The sequence below is a fragment of the Oryx dammah genome, unplaced genomic scaffold (genome assembly GCF_014754425.2).
Source record: "Oryx dammah isolate SB20612 unplaced genomic scaffold, SCBI_Odam_1.1 HiC_scaffold_26, whole genome shotgun sequence".
NCBI lineage: Eukaryota > Metazoa > Chordata > Mammalia > Artiodactyla > Bovidae > Oryx > Oryx dammah.
In genome coordinates, this window is record NW_024070210.1 from 195,353 (window position 1) to 214,892 (window position 19,540).

The 19,540-nt window shown below is 40.6% G+C and overlaps 1 protein-coding gene across 4 annotated transcripts in view; it reads left to right on the forward strand.

Annotated features, from left to right (window-relative positions):
- The window catches only part of SPG11 (SPG11 vesicle trafficking associated, spatacsin), a 73,558-nt gene that overhangs the window by 9,801 nt on the left and 44,217 nt on the right, over positions 1–19,540 (forward strand). For all 4 annotated transcript variants that reach the window (XM_040227450.1, XM_040227451.1, XM_040227453.1 and 1 more), the window contains 12 exons: positions 67–515; positions 1,853–1,998; positions 8,403–8,535; positions 10,290–10,445; positions 10,859–11,034; positions 12,866–13,042; positions 13,904–13,975; positions 14,267–14,394; positions 14,709–14,878; positions 15,597–15,810; positions 17,722–17,925; positions 19,175–19,281. In XM_040227450.1, coding sequence (XP_040083384.1) covers positions 67–515; positions 1,853–1,998; positions 8,403–8,535; positions 10,290–10,445; positions 10,859–11,034; positions 12,866–13,042; positions 13,904–13,975; positions 14,267–14,394; positions 14,709–14,878; positions 15,597–15,810; positions 17,722–17,925; positions 19,175–19,281 — 2,132 coding nt within the window. The remainder of the gene's footprint in view (positions 1–66; positions 516–1,852; positions 1,999–8,402; positions 8,536–10,289; positions 10,446–10,858; positions 11,035–12,865; positions 13,043–13,903; positions 13,976–14,266; positions 14,395–14,708; positions 14,879–15,596; positions 15,811–17,721; positions 17,926–19,174; positions 19,282–19,540) is intronic.

Genomic DNA, 19,540 nt, shown 5'->3' on the forward strand with positions numbered 1-19,540 from the left:
GCTTGGTTTAGTGCCTCTCTTACTGCCTTTCACTGTCACAGATGTGAGTTCTGTCCTCTCTCCCAGGTCTTGGAAAGCCCAGCTGTCGTCACTGAATGAAACAATAAAGAGCTCCAAGCTGGGAGGTTCCTGCTATGCTCCGTGGTTCCAGGATATTTCGCATCTGGAGTCCCCTGGATCTGGTAACCGCAGCACCAGTGTGTCAGACTGGGCCTTTGTTCCACAGGGTGTGACATGGGGCCCGTGTAATTTTCCACAGAAAGGCCCCGCGAGGACCAGCGATCCAGGACGAGTGTGGAAGAGGGTGCACCTCAGGGCACAGGAGGAGCCCCTTGAGCTGGCCTGCGTGTCTGTGACAGGCTTCACTGCCCTGTTCACTTGGGCAGGGCGAGGCACAGGCTGGACCATTGTTCTGTGGGACTTGGAGACCCAGAGCACGCAGTGGTGTTTGCTGGGCAAAAAATGTATTCCTGTAGACAGCGGTGGAGTCCAGCAGCTGTGCCTCGTCTTGACAGGTGAGGACATCTAACAGGTTGGAGTCCATGCTGGGGGCTGCCCTAATGCCAGTTTTACTTCTGCCTGAGTGGTGGTGGTGCCTGCTCGCACCTCTTAAGCCTCAGCTTTGGTGGAGGAAATTCGGGGTTACTCTTAGTACTGTTATCCATGTGTTTGATTTTTAGTTAAGATTAATTCTGCTCAGTTAAATGCTTAGCATACTAAGTCAGAGAGTTCAAGTCTCTCACAGGACTTCAGTCTGTGTAGGCAGAGGTTGCAAGCTGGTTGCTCATGGACCATGTTTGAACTCAGATTTACTTTGGTTGGCCTGCACTACCTAAAATTTTAAAAAGGTTTTGAAAGTTTAGTTGTGCAGTCGTGTCCGACTCTTTGTGACCCCATGGACTGTAGCGTACCAGGCTCCTCTGTCCACATGATTTTCCAAGCAAGAGTACTGGAGTGGGTTGCCATCTCCTTTTCCAGAGGATCTTCCCAACCCAAGAATCGAACATGAATATTCCACATTGTAGGCAGGCGTTTTACCATCTGAGCCACAGGAAAGTCCAGACTGTAAAAAAAGATTTTATTTACTATAAGCATGTAAAATTAGAGGGTTTCACACAATCTGGCATTTTAGTTGTTACTGAAAAAAGATTTGGCCCACTGGCCTTCATCCCTCCTCCAGTTTATGGATTGAAGCCAAATTTCAGTGGCCTTAGATGGGCCAGTTCCTTTCAGGTTGGTTGTTTTGCTTTGGTTTTGTTTTTTAATTTTTTTTTTTTAGGTTACATTTTCTTGTACTTCTCTCCCTACCTGCTTGGCTCCCATAGGTATTTGGGTTTGGTGTGTCAGATATATGTTGATTCAGCATTTATCCCATAATTTCCTATAAAGTTACTGAGTGTTCTGATTGAACTGTGTTTCTTCTTCAGTATCTCAATTTTGGTAATCATGTATTTCTGTGTATCAGAGCATGCTATTAATTGCTTTATTTTGGTAAAGCTTCCAGGTGTTGATCCTGCAAGATACAGTTTTTTACATTATACAAAATACAATTATACAGGATACAATTAAGACAGTATTGATTGTGCAAGATTGTACAAAGTAGAGTGGTTTAGTGCTGTTTCATAGGATGCATTGTTCTTATGAGAATTTGTCTCATGTTTACTGTTTTGAAAGTTGAAATTATTCTTTGAAAAATTATGATGAATTTATTAATTGAGGTCATTAGTTACCAGTACCCAATAAACATTAGTAATTACAGTACTGAAGTATTGAGTAGTTAGAAATTAATTCCTGTCATAACACTGAAACCTAAGTCCTAATAATTTATTAAAGCTGACTTTTTGTCTTGTAGAAAGTGGACTCTCTCTGATTTTGTTTGGTTTGACTCAAGAGGAATTTTTAAATAGGCTGATGATCCACGGAAGTGCCAGCACTGTGGACTCTCTTTGTCATCTCAATGGTTGGGGGCGGTGTTCCATCCCCATACACGCGCTAGAGGTAACAGAATTGAGTGTCTGCAGTATGATGGTGTTCGATTATTTTCTGTTGTTTACTCTTATGTGGCCAAAGAGTTGGGAGATACATGCAACCTAGCAACAAAAGATATATAGCCTTTACCCATCCATTTGCTTAGTTTTGGCTGTTTCATTACCCTAATTCTGCTTAGCAATTTACCCTTTTTGGCTTTGAGGATAACATAATGAACACTATTTAAGAAATAAATCTGACGGTGGCTCAGATCATGAACGCTTTATTGCCAAATTCAGACTGAAATAGAAGAAAGTAGGGAAAACCATTAGACCATTCAGGTATGACCTAAATCAAACCCCTTACAATTATATAGTGGAAGTGACAAATAGATTCAAGGGAATAGATATGAAGACAGAGAGTCTGATGAACTGTGGACAGAGGTTCATGATGTTGTATAGGAGTCAGTGGTCAAGACCATCCTCAAAAAAAAGAAATGCAAAAAAGCAAATTGGCTGTCTGAGGAGGCCTTACAAATAGCTGTGAAAAGAAGAGAAGTGAAAAGCAAAGGAGAAAAGGAAAGATACACCTATCTGAATGCAGCGTTCCAAAGAATAGCAAGGAGAGATAAGAAAGCCTTCCTTAGTGATCAGTGCAAAGAAAAAGAGGAAAACAGCAGAATGGGAAAGACTAGAGATCTCTTCAAGAAAATCAGAAATACCAAAGGAACATTTCATGCAAAGATGGGCTCAATAAAGGACAGAAATGGTATGGACCTAACAGAAGCAGAAGATATTAAGAAGAGGTGGCAAGAATACACAGAAGAACTGTACAAAAAAATCTTCACTACCTAGATAGTCGAGATGGTATGATCACTCACCCAGAGCCAGACATCCTGGAGTGTGAACTCAAGTGGGCCTTAGGAAGCATCTCTACAAACAAAGCTAGTGGAGGTGATGTAATTTCAGTTGAGCTGTTTCAAATCCTAAAAGATGATGCTGTGAAAGTGCTGCACTCAATATGCCAGCAAAGTTGGAAAACTCAGCAGTGGCCACAGGACTGGAAAAGGTCAGTTTTCATTCCAGTCCCAAAGAAAGGCAATGCCAAAGAATGCTCAAACTACTACACAACTGCACTCATCTCACACGCTAGTAAAGTGATGCTCAAAATTCTCTAAGCCAGGCTTCAGCAATACGTGAACCGTGAACTTTGAGATGTTCAAGCTGGTTTTAGAAAAGGCAGAGGAACCAGAGATCAAATTGCCAACATCCACTGGATCATCGAAAAAGCAAGAGAGTTCCAGAAAAACATCTATTTATACTTTATAGACTATGCCAAAGCCTTTGACTCTGTGGATCACAAGAAACTGTGGAAAATTCTGAAAGAGATGGGAATACCAGACCACCTGACCTGCCTCCTGAGAAACCTGTATGGAGGTCAGGAAGCAACAGTTAGAACTGGACATGGAACAATAGACTGGTTCCAAATAGAGAATGGAGTATGTCAAGGCTGTATATTGTCATCTTGCTTATTTAATTTATATGCAGAGTCCATCATGAGAAAAGCTGGGCTGGAAGAAGCACAAGCTGGAATCAAGATTGCCGGGAGAAGTATCAATAACCTCAGATATGCAGATGATACCACCCTTATGGCAGAAAGTGAAGAAGAACTAAAGAGCCTCTTGATGAAAGTGAGTGAAAAAGTTGGCTTAAAAGTCAACATTCAGAAAACAAAGATCATGGTGTCTGGTCCCATCACTTCAAGGGAAACAGTGTCAGACTTTATTTTTTGGGGCTCCAAAATCACTGCAGACGGTGACTGCAACCATGAAATTAAAAGACGCTCCTTGGAGGGAAAGGTATGACCAACCTAGACGGTATATTAAAAAGCAGAGACATTACTTTGCCAACAATGGTCTGTCTAGTCAAGGCTATGGTTTTTCCAGTAATCATGTATGGATGTGAGAGTTGGACTGTGAGGAAAGCTGGGAGCTGAAGAATTGATGCTTTTGAACTGTGGTGTTGGAGAAGACTCTTGAGAGTCCCTTGGACTGCAAGGAGATCCAACCAGTCCATCCTAAACGAGATCAGTCCTGAATATTCATTGGAAGGACTGAAGCTGAAGCTGAAACTCCAATACTTTGGCCACCTGATGCAAAGAACTGACTGATTTGAAAAGACCCTGATGCTGGGAAAGATTGAAGGCGGGAGGAGAAGGGGACGACAGAGGATGAGATGGTTGGATGGCATCACCGACTCAATGGACATGAGTTTGAGTGAACTCCTGGAGTTGGTGATGGACAGGAAGGCCTGGCATGCTACAGTCCATGGAGTCGCAGAGAGTAAGACACGACTCAGCGACTGAAATGAACTGAACTAAAGAAAGAAAAAGTTACAAAAGATGGAGGCAACAATAAGCTAATGAGAATAAATGAAGTGGAAACAAGCCATGGGAAGCTCAAGCAGGAATGAGCACTCATCCTGCTCTATCTTCCCCACCACTCTTATCCTGCTGTTGCAGTGACATCCCTGAATTTATACAGCAGTTTTTAGCTCACCCACTCCAGTATTCTTGTCTGAGAAAGCCTGTGGACAGAGGAGCCTGGTGGGCTACTCCATGGAGTTGCAAAAGAGTGGGACGCGACTTTAGGGAGTAAGCAGCAACAGTGTGGCTCACACTCTCTGTGCATCCTGAATTGTGCTAAAATAACCACAGGTGCCCAGTTGGGTAGTTTGTATTCATTTCATTTTACAGATGAAAAACAATAGTATTGAGTGGTCCATAGCGGCACTAATAAGGCAGGAGCCAGAATCAAACTCGGGGCACTTTCTACTATACCACATGGAAAGGTTGAAAACTAGAACGTAATAAAGTTACATACCAGACTCATCTTTTAGTGGCAGCTTTATTGAGATCTAATGCACATACTGTAACCCTCACCCGTCTGTGGGTAGGAGTATCATTCACTCACGAGTGGTTTTTCGTGTGTTCAGACTTGTACAACATCCTCTCTGCCAGTGTTTTCACTGTCTCATTTTTTCCACCCCAGTAGCAGTCACTCCCAACTCTTCACGCACCCTCATATCCACACACTGATCTGCTTTGTCGCCTTTTGTGACAGCTTCTTTCACTTGGCTTGTTTTCAGAGTCCGTCCGTGTAGCATGTGTCAGGACTTCACTCTCTCTGCCCGAGCGGCTTTGCGCTACGTGGATATGGCGCGTATTTTCAGTCCAGTCGTCAGCAGTGGACACTCAGGTGGCTCTCCCTTGTTTGCTGTTAAGAATTCTCCTCTGAAAGTGTTTACCACCGTAGTTTTTCCTGTCTCCTGGGTATACACCTGGCAGTAGAGTTAGCAAGCTATTTAACTTTTTGAAGAACCACCAGGCTGGTTTCCACAGTGGCTGCGAGATGAGGGAGCTCCAGAGCTCCAGGTCCACGGCTCTGTCCAGTTTTGCTGTATCATAACCACCCTAGTGGCTGGAGTCACCGAGAAGCGGTGTCTCATTGTGGGTTACACTTGCATTTTCCTAATGACCAATGTGCTGAGCATGTTGGCATGTGCTTTTTGGCCGTTTGTATTATATGTCTCTTTGGAGAAATGTCTACTTAAATCCTTTGTTCATTTTGTAATTGAGTGATTTGTCTTTATTGTTTTTTCTAAGGGTTCTTTATATATTCTAGATACTAGTCCCTTATGAGATGTATGATCTACAGATATTTTATCCTATTCTGCGGGTTTTACTTCCAGCATTTTTGATGGTGTCCTTTGAAACATAGGTTTTTAATTTTCGTGACGTTAGTTTACCTGTTTAGGGAGTTCCGCTTCTCAGTTACTTGTGCTCTTGGTGTTCTAGCTTAAGGAACCAGTGCTATTCTGTGAGGTCATGAAAATTTACTCTTACAAAGTGATGAGTTTTATTGTGTTAGTTTTTGCATCTGATTCTTTGATGCATTTTGATTAATTTTTATATGTGGTAAGTGGAAAGGACCCAACCTCATTCTTTTGCATATAAATTTTCAGTTACCAGTACCATTTATTGAAAGACTTACCTTTTATGTACTACAAAATAATTATTATAGAGAATTTAAGAATGGGGAAAAAAAGAAAATTCGTCTCTTATAAATCTGTTATCCCAAAGTAATCATGTTTACTGTTGGGATATTTCCTATAGTTATTTTTTCTAAATATTAATGTTAATAATCAGGTGCTAGCTCATTTTCTTACCTATAGATAAAAACTATTATTTCCATTTTACAGTTGAGGGAACATAGAGGTTAGGAATCCTAGTTCAGATGCACCTGGACAGTAACTGGTAGTGGCAGGGTTTGGACCCAAGCAGTGTGGCTGCAGAGCCTCCCCCCTTGCGCACTGTGTCCATGTGGGAAGCTTGATTAGGGGGTATCGCAGCATTGCTTTGGCCTTAGTCTCCCACAGCACACAAATGAGCGAGTTTGCTGAGACTCAGGTCTGGCCTAGCGAACGCGCAGTTTTCATAGACGCCCCTGTGAAAGCTGGATGTGCATTTTCCAGTTGTCACAGGGTTCTTTACTTTGATCAGAAGAAGTCAGAATCTTCATACTTCGCTCAGTTTATCTTAATCTCTTTGAGTCTGGGTAATTCAGCTTACTATTTCTCTTCTCAGGTAGGTCTAATCTGGTATTCAGTATATCCGCTGAGTATCTAGTTTCAATTTTTATTTATTTATTATTTCTAGAATTACTATTTGGTCATTATTTTTAAATGTGTTATTTTGAAACTTTTCAAATTTATAGAAAAATTGTAAAAGTTATAAAATGAAAATCCATTTACCTTTTCTCCATGGGCAGTCCACTCTAGTATCCTTGCCTGGAGAACCCCGGGGCCGAGGGGCCTGCCAGGCTACACAGGCCATGGGGTCACACAGAGTCGGGACATTGAGCGACTGGCCCAGCAGTTTCCTGCGGTTGTTCTGACTGTATGTTACTTCCTTTTGCTGAGCTATTTGAAAGTTGCAAGCTTCCTAACTGTGTGCAGCCGTATTCTCACTTAAGCATACGCAGTTTAGTTTTCCCTTTCACTGTGCAGTGCGGAGTCAGGGGCTATTTCCTGTCTCTCTCAGGGAAGTCCCTTTCTTCTTTTCTTTCCCTCCACACATAACTTTCACCAGTACTTCCACCCAGCCTGCCTGGCCTCGCACCCAGAACTCAGCCCTTGGATTCTCAGTGTGGTCCCCAGACCAGCAGCATCACACCTTCTGGAGATTCGTTAGAGACACAGATTTTCAGACTCCACCCCAGACTTAGGGAATCGGAATCTCTGGGGACTGGACTCGGCAGCCCACGTTCGAACAGGCTCTCCAGGTGCTTCTTGGGTGAGGTGCTTTAGCCTTGGCGTGGCAAGCTTCTCTCCAGGGCCAGAGATCCCAGGCAGGTTTCTGTTCTAACCACTCAGATGTGCCGTTGTAGCCACTGACAATATGTAAGTGGATGGATGTGGCTGTGTTCCTATAAAACAGAGACAGGCAGGAATTGAGTTTGGTTGGTTCGTCCTATTTTCCGGCCATCAGAATTTGTTTTTAATTCTGAGGATTTTTCTCCCTCTCTTCAGTTCAACTGAGCTTTTAAAGATGTAAACACGCACACGCACACACCATCATTGACCCTTGAGCAGCATGGATTTGAGCTGCGCAGGCCCACCTATACCAGGATTTTTTCAGGAGTGAGTCCTACAGTACTGTGCAATCCAAGGCAGGTTGAATACATGGGTGTGAAACCTCTTACTCGGGGATGGCTGTAGAGTTAGACATGGGTTTTCCACTGTGTAGGAGGGTCAGCATCCCTAACCCCCGAGTTGTTCAAGGGTCAACTGTATATATAATTTTAAACCTATGATCTTTAAGTGTTCTTTATAGAACAGTTTCCTCATATTCCTAGTTAGAAACAGAAGTCTGCTTTTTCAGTTTAACTTTGTATTAATCTGCTATAAAACTTTAATTCAAATAGGTTGTAACTTAACTGTGAGGGTGATCCCCAGGTACCTAACTTTGAATGGTTTTAGAATTACAAAATGGTTGGGAAGATACCCTGGAGGAGGGGTGGCCGATTTACTCCAGTATTCTTTTCTGGAGAATCCCATGGGTTCTCCTGGTAGGCTATAGCCCATTGGGTTGCAAAGAGTTGGACACAACTGAAGCGGCTTAGCATTCAGCATGCACAGAGCTAGAACCTCCTGTTTGTGCTGAAGCAGAGACTGTTGCTTCAAAAAGTTAAAGAGACTTGCCCTGGATTACACAGTCGTTCTCAGAATCTGCACTGAAACTCAGGTACTCCTACAAGATAAAGATAGCCTTGTATCTCTGTGTTAGCACATTAAATTATAAAGTTTTAAAAAACAATTTGTATCCCAAATTTTTTTTTCTTATTGTAATTTTTTCCTGATCTCCTCCCATTTCAGGCAGGTATAGAAAATCGTCAGCTGGACACAGTAGACTTCTTTTTAAAGAGCAAGGAAAATCTTTTGACGCCATCCTCAAAATCTTCTGTACCTGATCAGTTTGATCACTTTGCATCCCATTTATATTTAAAACGTAAGTGGAATGAAGACTTCTACATTTGTATTTATCATTTTTCCTTTTTAATCACTTTCAAATTATTGATATGTTTTCTGAGGACTTCTTTACTAGCCAAGACTCAGTCGTAATGTTTTGTCTACTTTCTGGACTACTGGGAGAATTGTAAGAGTCTGTAAATGCTCTCATTATACTTTGAATATTAGTTATTCATACGCTGTGCTGTGCTTTGTATCTTTAGCATGCAAGGAAGAGATGATCCTTGAAATTTCCTTGAAATTTAAGAGCATTTTACTCAAAAGAAAACAAAATTCATTTGTGAAATTCCCCACTCTTGCAGCTGTTTGAGGTATATAGTGACAGTGCAGCTGGCTTAGTTTTCATCCTGACTTTTCTTTTTTGCTACATTACCAATTCTTTTTAAGACTTGGGCTTTCATTTTTAATAAACAGGAGCTCTGCTTTTATTCTTCAGCCAGATAGTCATTGCAAATCCTCTCTTTGGATGGACAGGGTAAAAAAAATGTATTTTCCCATGTACATAAAGTTTTATAATTTGCTTTTTGTTTTTTCACTTGATAATGTATGACAGACATCTTTCTTGATAACAATAGGTATACCTATTTATGGTGGCACAGAATTTCATTATTTGGGCTGTGCCATAGTTTCCCCAACCAAACTCCTGTTACACATTTAGGTTGATTCTCATTTTTGCTATTGTTGGCAATGTGCTATAAATGCTGTGTGTTTGTATAATCTCACATATGTACAATTATTGGGATTAATTGCTACCAGTTTATACTCTTCTTAGTGGAGAAAAGAGCAGCCTACCCTTTCAGTCAGTGTAATGTTGGTTCTCACTTGCAGGGTGAACTGACATTCTCTTGTTTTGAGTGCAGAGTTTGCCCTCCTCCCTCTTGAACTGCTAACTTTTTTATGCTCCACTTTTTTTTTTTTAAGTCTGCTTAAATTTACAGAGAAAGGCCTGGTTTGTGGTGTTGAGGGAACTGCAGCAGCAGCTGTGTGGTCATTACTCCCTTCTGCTGCTCGGTGGTCAGTGATTACTCCTCCCTCCACTCATACCTGCACTGCTCTGCCCTAAAAGGTGGGGATAAATCTGGAAATAAGAAGCATAGGATTAGCTTTTCCTGCTCTTTGGGTAAAACCCATGTTTCCCATCATTCTCACACAGACGCAGTTCTAGAGCTGGGGCCGATGCTGGAATGAGCAGGCAGCATTTTATTTCCAGCTGGCAAACAGAAGATTCAGGGGCCTCCATCCTTGCCTTCACCTGTATGTTTAAGAGAATGGTTTTGGAATCAGCAGATTTACATTCAAATTTGTTCTGTGCCACTCATGCTCAGATTAGCTTGGACAAGTTACTTATCCTCTTGAAACCTCAGTCTCAAAAAAAAAAAAGAAACCTCAGTTTCTTCATCTGTGGAAAGAGGGATATAACACCTACCTCTCTGATCGCTAAATGGAATAAGTGAGATAGCATTTATAAAACACCAAGTACAGTATTTAAAATAGAGTAGGTGGTCAGCAAAATCCTAGTTACTAGTAACACCAGTAAATAACGACTAGTGATAAGTGGAGTCCCTGAAGTTTGCAGGTAATAAGACTTCATGAAAGTTTTGTGAGCTTTTTGAGAGTAAGACATTGGTCTTTGTCTTCTGTTTTAAGGTATTGGAGCATAGTATTTTGGGGTAGGTTCATTTTATTGGGAGTGTCCTGGTGGTCTTCATAATACTTTCTTTGGTTTTTCCTCAGATGTGGAAGAGCTGGCACCAGCATTGGATTTGCTTTGCTCGGCAATTAGAGAAAATGATTCTGAAACCCAAAGCAAACACTTTTCAGAACAGTTACTTAACCTTACACTGTCTTTTCTTAACAGACAAATAAAGGAGCTTTTTATTCACGTTGAAGGTAAGAAAAGCAGGAAATAAAGGGACCATTACCCTACCCTTATGTCAGGACAGAGATATAAGTGATCCTATTGCACGAGAGGGCATAAGCCAGCGGAGTGCCATTTGCTAAGTTCAGTGTGTAATTGAGTGAGTGAAATGGGTTCTAATCCTGGGAATTTTGGCAGGAAGAACTAATCATTGTGAAGAGGGTGAAGGGGGTTATATTAAAACATGGGGATACTTGTAAATAGGAAAAAAGATAGATTTTTTTGTTTGATCTGAAAACACTGAGTTTGAATTTTGCCATTTTGTAAACTTCATTATGGTTATATAGCTCATGGTGAATTATTTCTCTCTCTCTACTCACACACATGTACACACACACTCTCTCTCTCTTTATGTTTGAAACTGGCACATTGGTGTTTTCCATAGAGCTAGATGAAAATCTACAGAAAGGAGTGGACATTTTGACCAGCTACATTGATGAACTTCGAACCTTCATGATGAAGTTTCCCTGGAAGCTAACAGATGCTGTAGATGAATGTGACGTAAATGAAAGCATCCCCAGAGTAAAGGAGAGCAGTGTATGGGAGAAACTCAGCGTCGAGGTAAATATTAGTGATAATCACTTCTTTTGTTTTTCAGATTCAGAGAATCTGAGAAAATGATAGAAGAAATGGAATTTAAACTCTGTATACTTGTGGTTTGTCCATAGTGTAACATGTGACAGTGTTAATTTTCCTTCTTCCTTTTTTTTTTTTTTTTTTTGGCCACACTTGTAGCATGCAGGGTCTTAGTTCCCCAGCCCAGGATCAATCCTGCCCCCTCACCACCCCCCACAGTAAAAGCTCAGAGTCTTGACCTCTGAACCACCAGGGAAATCCCTAGAATCTGTACATTTCTGATTCAGAGTCTTTGGAAAGGCTTTTATGTTTTATAGATTTGGGGATCTCTGAGTACAACTTCAAATATATGTTTACAAGTTCCATTTATTTAATTCAGAATACAGATAGGCAGCTTCTTTATGTCACATTTGCCCATTTGGATCCAGTGAGAAACACCCAACCCCAAACCCATCGTGAACTAGCACCCCTTCAATATCTAGGACATGGGACTTTGGACTGGTCCATTCTGCCTGGCTTTGGAAGGAATCACATTGCTGCTGGTGATTCGATCTTAAGAAAGTTATGACATTATATAGTTGGAAGTATATTCAGTTCAGTTCCTATCTCAGATTCCAGTTAGGTTTTCTATACTCATCAACTTGGCTTTCTTTTTATAGTAGAAGTTTATACAACCGACTATGATGCCCTCTTTTTGACCAGGGACTGGAAGGATTCTTCTAATCTCTTGGAGGATGTTGGCATTGAAAAGACCAAGGCCAGAGTAGCCAACCCCGACGTCCTCACCGATGGGGCTCGAAAGCGCTGCGGTTGAGATGCTGCCAGGCTCACAGGGCTGCCCCTCTCGGGGTAGAAGGGCGGGGAAGCGCCTGGTGTGGCTGCGCTCGCTGTCTCTCAATCATTCTCTAACCGAAAATTACTTGGTTTTCCTTCCACTCTCAGGGTTCTCTCTTCCAGTCTCCTTCACTGGTTTCATTTCCTGTTTTTCCCACTTTTAATGTGTTGCAAGGTTTCATCTATGGCCTTCTGCTCTTTTTACTCATTGATTTTTAATTTGGGGGGAGGTTACAGTCCACTTGGATGAAAGTTGTGGAATCTGTCTGCAAAAACATGCGTGCCAATGTGTGCGTGTCCTTTCTAAAATACATGTGTCTTCCAAATATATCTGTATGGTTTTATCCTAGCTTTTAAGACCCTTCAGTGGCTCTGCGTAACTTTCAGAATAAAACCTGTGTCACACACACCATGCCGTTGGGATGGAGATTCTGCTTTTCTTTCAGGTCGCTTTTGCTACTCTCTTCAGCTTTTTCTCTAGTTACATTAAGTGCTTTGGAGTTCTCTGAAGGCTTGATACTGTTCCTGGCCCTTGTGCCTCTGCACATGAAATATTCTCTGTTTTTGGAAGTCATGTTCTTTTCTCATTAAACATACATCACACTTACTTGTCTTTAAAACGTTCACTTCGTCGGTCAGCTCTACTAGGAACCCTTTTCTTTTTTATTCATTTCTCTTATTTAGATATTCCTCTTCTGAACCCTCCTCTCTGGACCCTGGAAATACCTATATCATCACCCTTACCGTGCAGTACTATAATCTGTGCTCTATTTGCATTTCTTCCACTAATCTAAAAGCTCCTGGAGAGCAGAGTCTGTATTTTGGTCAATTCATACCCCTTCCAAGCCCCAAATTTAGTAGTAGATTTTCAGTAAAAGTCTCTTATTGAGGTACTCAGAAAATATATAAGTCCCTTGTTGATAAACATATTAAGGTAATAAAAAGGAACTCAAAAGGCAGATGTTTTTCTTCCTTTTCCTAGGAAGTTATTGCCAATGCCATTTTAAGCAACAAAATACCAGAGGCACAGACTTTCTTCAGGATTAACAGTCATTCTGCTCAAAGACTTGAGGAGTTGATTAGAATAGGCCTCGATTTGGTCTTTGACAATTTGAAAAAGAACAACATAGAGGAAGCCTCTGAGCTTTTGAAGAACATGGTAAGTGGCACAGTTTGTTTGTCTGATCATAAAGTTGCTAATGAAAGAAGTTCTCTTCTGTGCATAATACAGTTTCCGGCTGTTAGGAAAACTGATTTGTATCTGTAGTCATGTCACAAAACTAAGAAGTGTGTGTAGCTTTTACTGGGAAATTACGACAGTGGTACTGGGAAACCTATAGTGCTAAGAACAGTCTTGAAGAGATTCTTGGTTAGAATTTCCATCATTTGTTCTCTATTAGATTTGGTACTTTGGTGAGAAGGGGAAACGGTGTTTCTCATAAAAGGTTTCACACGTTTCGGAGCGTGCAGAGGACCTCGCTATTTGCTGGGGGACATTCTTCATGTTCTCTCTTACGTCGCCATCGGAGCTTTCAGGCTGTGTACACCTCTGCTTTGTGCTCTGTGGTTTTACTTCATTTGAGAAGGGGATGTCCTGGAGATGGGGTTCCTGGACTGAGATGAGGTCCTCATCTGCATGGCTGAGGGCTTGCCCATGGTAATTTTCTGGACGTTCAGGGGGTGAGACTGTCAGATTTGTCCGGCGCGTTGACGGCTGTCTCCAAGTGAATCATCATAGCAGAGACCTGTAGTTCTGGTCCTGTGGTAGCCTGGCCTTGCCTTAAATTGTTCTGTGTGCTGCCTTTGCCATTCTGGCAAATCAAATCACCTTAAGGATTTAGAGATAGTCTGTAAATATTATGGTAAATGTAGAAAATGAGCGTTTACAAGAGCAGGAAACCTGTGGAATGCTAACAGGGCACATTTCTGCAATAGAGTGCCTCTGTATTGACCAGATATTTAGGTTCAAATAGCTCCATTACAAAATGTAAGTTTTCTTGATTTTCTGTGTTTACTTCAGGGCTTTAATGTAAAAGACCAGTTGCTCAAGATATGCTTCTATACAACTGATAAAAGTATACGGGACTTTTTGGTAGGTAAAGGTGAGACTAAGTAGTTTACGTTTTCTAATAAATGTTGGTGAAACCTCAAAACAAATTATTTTAACATTCAGCTAATACCTAGTAAAATAAAAGTATGACAACTCCTTGTCTTTATTTAAATGAACATTTTGCCTTTATGTTAAAGGAAGATTTGTGTGAATACATACATTGGCTCAGAAATTCAAAATATAATTCTTAAGTGGCATTTAATCTCATGGAATTTGTTTTGCAAATGTTCTTGATTCTTTGTGATTTTTTTCTTTAATTGCTTTTTGTTCAAGGTTGAAATTTTTAAAGAAAAAAATTATTTTTCTGAAAAAGAGAAAAGGACTGTAGAGTTTGTGCATCAAGTTGAGAAGTTTTATTCAGGACATTTACAAGAAAATATGCAGATCCAGTCTTTACCCAGGTAGTCTCATTAGCCCCGTTTTTATAACATAGGAAGAATACTATAGATAAGGCTTAGTTTTTAATTGTTATCTTAGACTTCTTATGTGGAATTGAGCTCATATTCCCTATGAAAATTAAACTTGTATCATCCAGAAGGGCCTGAGGAATCCCCTGTCATATCAATATGTACATATTAGATATATTTTAAGATAAGAAATACAAAATTAAGAGTATTGAATTATGTGTTCCCCGAAAGAGTGGAACTTCTTGAGCAGAGAAAAAGGAATGATGCCTTTCCCTCCAAAATTTAAAAATTCCCTATCACGCTTTTAGGTATTGGATAAAGGAACAAGATTTTTCCAAGCACAAGTCTGTGTTGGACTCGTTCCTGAAATACGATCATAAAGATAACAAGCAAGACCATAGAATTGTGTTAAACTGGGCTCAGTGGTGGAGTCAGCCAGCACGAGAATCCATCCTTCTCCCCCGGATAAATCCAGAAGGCAAGTATGGAAGAGCCTGAAAGAATGAGTGACGATTAAGTTAGGCATTGGTATTTGAATATTTTGGTGCGTCTTCATTTTCTAATTCTTCTTGGGGAAAAATACTCAGTTGCTTTAAAATGCAAGTCTTTATATGGAGAGCTTTTTCTTGTCTTGAGGTTTTTGTAAGGGATTTATAATGTGATTGTGAAAGAGAAAAATCATCTGGTTCAGTGAATATGAAATTTCAAGGCTAAGAGTTCTCTTCCTAGCTTCTATGACGTTCTTTGTTTTTCAAAACAGTCTTTGGTTTCTCTTTGTGTAAACTGAGAATCTGTATCATACCAGGGCTCTGGAGAATAACTTAACAATGGTAAACAGTGGTAGTTCATAGGGTGTCAAATTCACGTTTATTATTACAGCTGAAGTTTTTGTTTATACTAAGGAAAAGAAAAGGGAAAAAGAAGGCTGACAAGCTAAATGAAACACACAGGTAATTCCCCAGTTTCATTTAACCACTGTAGTAACAGTAGGCAACATTTAGCTCTTGCTCCGCTGACCATCAATTAGAAAACAGACTGCGCAAAAGAGGGAACTAGTAAAAGAAGCAGAGGGCCTGAGCAGCTCCTCTTTTATGTTAAATATTTCCCCAGATCGTCATTTTACTCAGTTGGTGTTGGATTCTATGTCAGTAATCGTCATCCATTGCTGTTTTAGAATGAATTTTGTTCTTATTCAGGATATAACTCATATTCTCCTGAAGCCCTCTGGAGATACCTCACAGCACGCCATGATTGGCCCAGCATCATCCTGTGGATTGGAGAATTCCAGACCCAGAGCAGTTACGCTTCACTTGAGCAGAATAAGTGGCCGCCTCTGACTACTGACATTGTTGATCAGAATACTTGTTGCAGCGACTGCATGAGGAGTGGGATTCTGGACGAGCTGGCCAGGTGTGGTGACTGCTGCTGGTGTTTAGTTGCTAACTTGTCGCCAGCTCTTTGTGACCCCAGGGACTGTAGCCCATCAGGCTCCTCTGTCCGTGGGACTTCCCAGGCAAGAATACTGGAGTGGGTTGCCATTCCCTTCTCCAGGGGATCTTCCTGACCAGGGATTGAACTCACATCCCCTGCCCTGGCGTGCAGATTCGTAACCTCTAGACCACTAGGGAGCCCTCCAGGTAGTGTTTAAAACTTACATGTAAAATCATAATGCTTTTAGAAGATAGGGAAGACTGTCTTCATGACCATGGGATTAGGGGGTGCTTTCTAAGAGGCTTGGCTTGGGACAAAGGGAGATGACACTCCCTGAGACCAGGGGAGCTGCCTGGTGGGACTTGTGTCCCTCAGTGGACAGTGTTAGCCAGCCTGCTGTCACACAGCACAGAGCGCGCCAAGGCATCCCCAGCCTCCCTTTTTCTTGATTCTTGTCTCCTAAGGGGGATCTTCATAGGTCAAGTCAAAGCAAAGCAGAAGCCTGAGGGCACAGGACTCTTGAAGACCATCCCACTTAGGTGAGCGAGCCTCTAGGGACACACAACAGGAGAGTAGAGCTTGGATCTGGAGGGGAAAGATACTAGCACACAGATGATTGACAAAAGAGGAACCATGTGTGACCAATAAACATTTGAGAAGATGCTCCTCCTCATTTATCGGCACAGAAAGGGAAATTTATTTTACAAAACATCTAGGAACAGTGACTATCAAAGGTAGAATAGAAAAATAAAATGTGGGATAATCATACAGTGGAACAGTGAAAACTATACAAGTGAAACTGTAACAATGGAAACATGCTACAGCTGTAGGTATCAACGTGGATAAGTCACACTGTGTTAAGTGGGGGAAAAAAGCAACAGTGTGTCCAGGATGTTCCATTCATATATGTCGTTTGAATAGCCAGAGCCAAATATTATTAATATTTCAGGCTACACACATGGGTAGTGAAACTATGTTGGTGAATGAAAGTAGGGAAACAGTTACCATGATAATCAGGATAGTGGTTACCTCTGTGGGCAGAAAAGCTCATGTAAAAGGGGAGGAGTACTCCAAGGGCTTGCGGGTACAGTGTCCGATAATCGAGGTGGTGGCTGTGCAGTTTTTCTCTAAACTCCATGTAATACTTTCTTTTTGTGCTCCTTTAATGGTGTGTATGGACTTCTCTGGTGTCCCAGATGGTAAAGAATCTGCCTGAATGCAAGAGATGCAGGTTCGATCCCTGGGTCAGGAAGATCCCCAGGAGAAGGGAATGACTACCCATTCCAGTATTCTTGCCTGGAGAATTCCATGGACAGAGGAGCCTGGCAGGCTACAGTCCATAGGGTCGCAAAGAGTCAGACACGACTGAGCGACTAAAACTTTGTCTTTCATGATGTATTAACAGTAAACTTATAAAGATATTTCAGTGCAAATTTCTGTTCTTTAATAGTTGGTCTATTTAAGTTACTCTTTATTATGCTTTAATCTCTTAATGACTTAGTTTGGATATTTCAGTGAATCCTCAGTGTGTAAAACATCTAGCTTCAAAAAGCCACAGTGGGTTGTACAGTTCCAATCAAAAACAAATAATTTTTGTTTGTAATTTAGATTAAGTAGTAATTTAAGAAGTAATTTAGTTTAGGTTTTTGAAATGTTTAAGGTATTGGAGACTGTCATTACTGCCTTAAAATACTACAGTGTTGGAGAAGCCTTCATTGGAGACCAGCAAAAGACACCTTTCAGAGCATGTCTATGGGTAAGAATGGCAGTCTTGGTTCGTAAATACTCGTTTTTAACTAGTTGAGGTTACTTAACAATGGAGATGGTTAGGTCTGCTCTGAATCTAGCAACTTTTAAACTTGCCATGTTTTATTTAAACCTTCCCAATAGGAATGGAATTTTTCTTACATCTGAGTTAGAAGACTTTGAACTCTTCCTTGTCAGACTGAACCGTGTTGGGGGTGTGATGCAGGACGCCCTCGCTGTTCAAAACTATAGGTCCAAAGAAGGATGGGATTTCCACTCTCACTTCATTCTCTATTGTTTGGAACACAGTCTGCAGTATCTTCTTTATGTCTATCTTGACCATTACAAGTGAGTACTAAGAACAAAGCCTTCATGTTCCCTCTTTCCGTATCACATCTGAATATGACTTTTAGGAAAATATTACGCGTTCGTGTGAGCAATACTGATCTTTTTGAGGTAGTTCCCCCCACTTTAACATTTGGTAACGTCTTTTAGTTTAATACTCCATTCAACTAAATGCTTATCATGTGTTTTTTAAATGTTAACTATGTAACATCAATATTAACCTTTTAAATAATTAGATATATTGATTAATATTATTAATATTTAATGCTTTAAAAATTTAAAGGAGGGAGGATTCTAAAGGCTAACTTGGACTTTCATACCAAACACATGCTACAAACTCTGACTTTACAGCCACTGCAAGGGATCTTAGACGTGCTCTAAAGTCTATATTTAGGGAGTCAGACATCAGGATGTATACTTCCTTAAGACCAGCTGGCGGAGTCGTGTCTGTGGCCAGGGTTCCTTGCTGTTGGGCCAGTAACCCTAATAGGAGCGGTAGTGAGCACTCACAGTGTGTCTGGCACTGCTCTTGGGGCTTCATGGGCACTATCTCACTTAACCTTCGGAAACTCCTGTGAGGCGGTCATTCACACCTCCATTTCACAGAGAGGAAACTGAGGCTTTGAGAGGGACCTAGTGCCTTGTTTAAGGTGCACAGCTAGTAAATGCTAAAGTTAGATTTAGTTATATTTGATTCCAGAACCCACATTCATCGCAAATGAGAACATTTTTATTTATTTTGTGTAGAATAGGCTAGGAATTCAAGCAAAGGTTGTATTTCTTGTTCATATCATTGAAGCTTACTTGAACACAGAAATATTTCCCCCAAAACTACTGGCAAGTAAGGGTTTAAAAGCCACATTTTCATAGGCCCTGTTACGACCCTTAACTGCTTAGTCTCCTCTTGTAGTTATATAAAAGTTTTCAAACATCTCTTCAGCTTGAGAAAGAGCTTAAAGCATACAGGTATTCTGGTAATCTTATACGACGTTGGTAAAATTTCATCATGGTAGGAAACACTTTAAGTGTTTCTCTGTCTCTAAAATTTTCTTTATTCCCAGATCATATGTAAGGCATATGAAAAACATACTATAAGACTGAGTATATGGTGTTCTATTTACTTTTTAAGTGCAGAGTTCTTTTCTTTTTTTTTTTTTTTTAATGCTAGATATCACCTGAGCAAACATGGTTGTAATTATCTGTCTTACCCTTTATGTTAATCAGATATTTTGTATGTTTGTTTTATATACAGACTTAGTCCTCCAAATTGTCCCTTTTTGGGAAAAAAAGAATTACATGAGGCTCACCCTTGGTTTGAATTTTTAGTTCAGTGTCGACAAGTTTCCAGTAATTTAACAGGTATGGGTATCCTGTGTTAAAACAGAAATTGCTTTAGATAAATAACCAGTCTTTTGAATGGAATTTAAATTGTAAACTCTTTAAATAAGTCATATAACTGTAGACAAATATTTGACCATAATCTAGACTCAAGCTTTATTTAAGAAGCAGATGATACATGGTATCTAATTCCTGTTTTAGTTTGCATTTCTATTGCTAATGAATTATATATTTTTGTGTCAGGCATTTATATTTTCTGCTTTGTAAAATAGTTATTCTG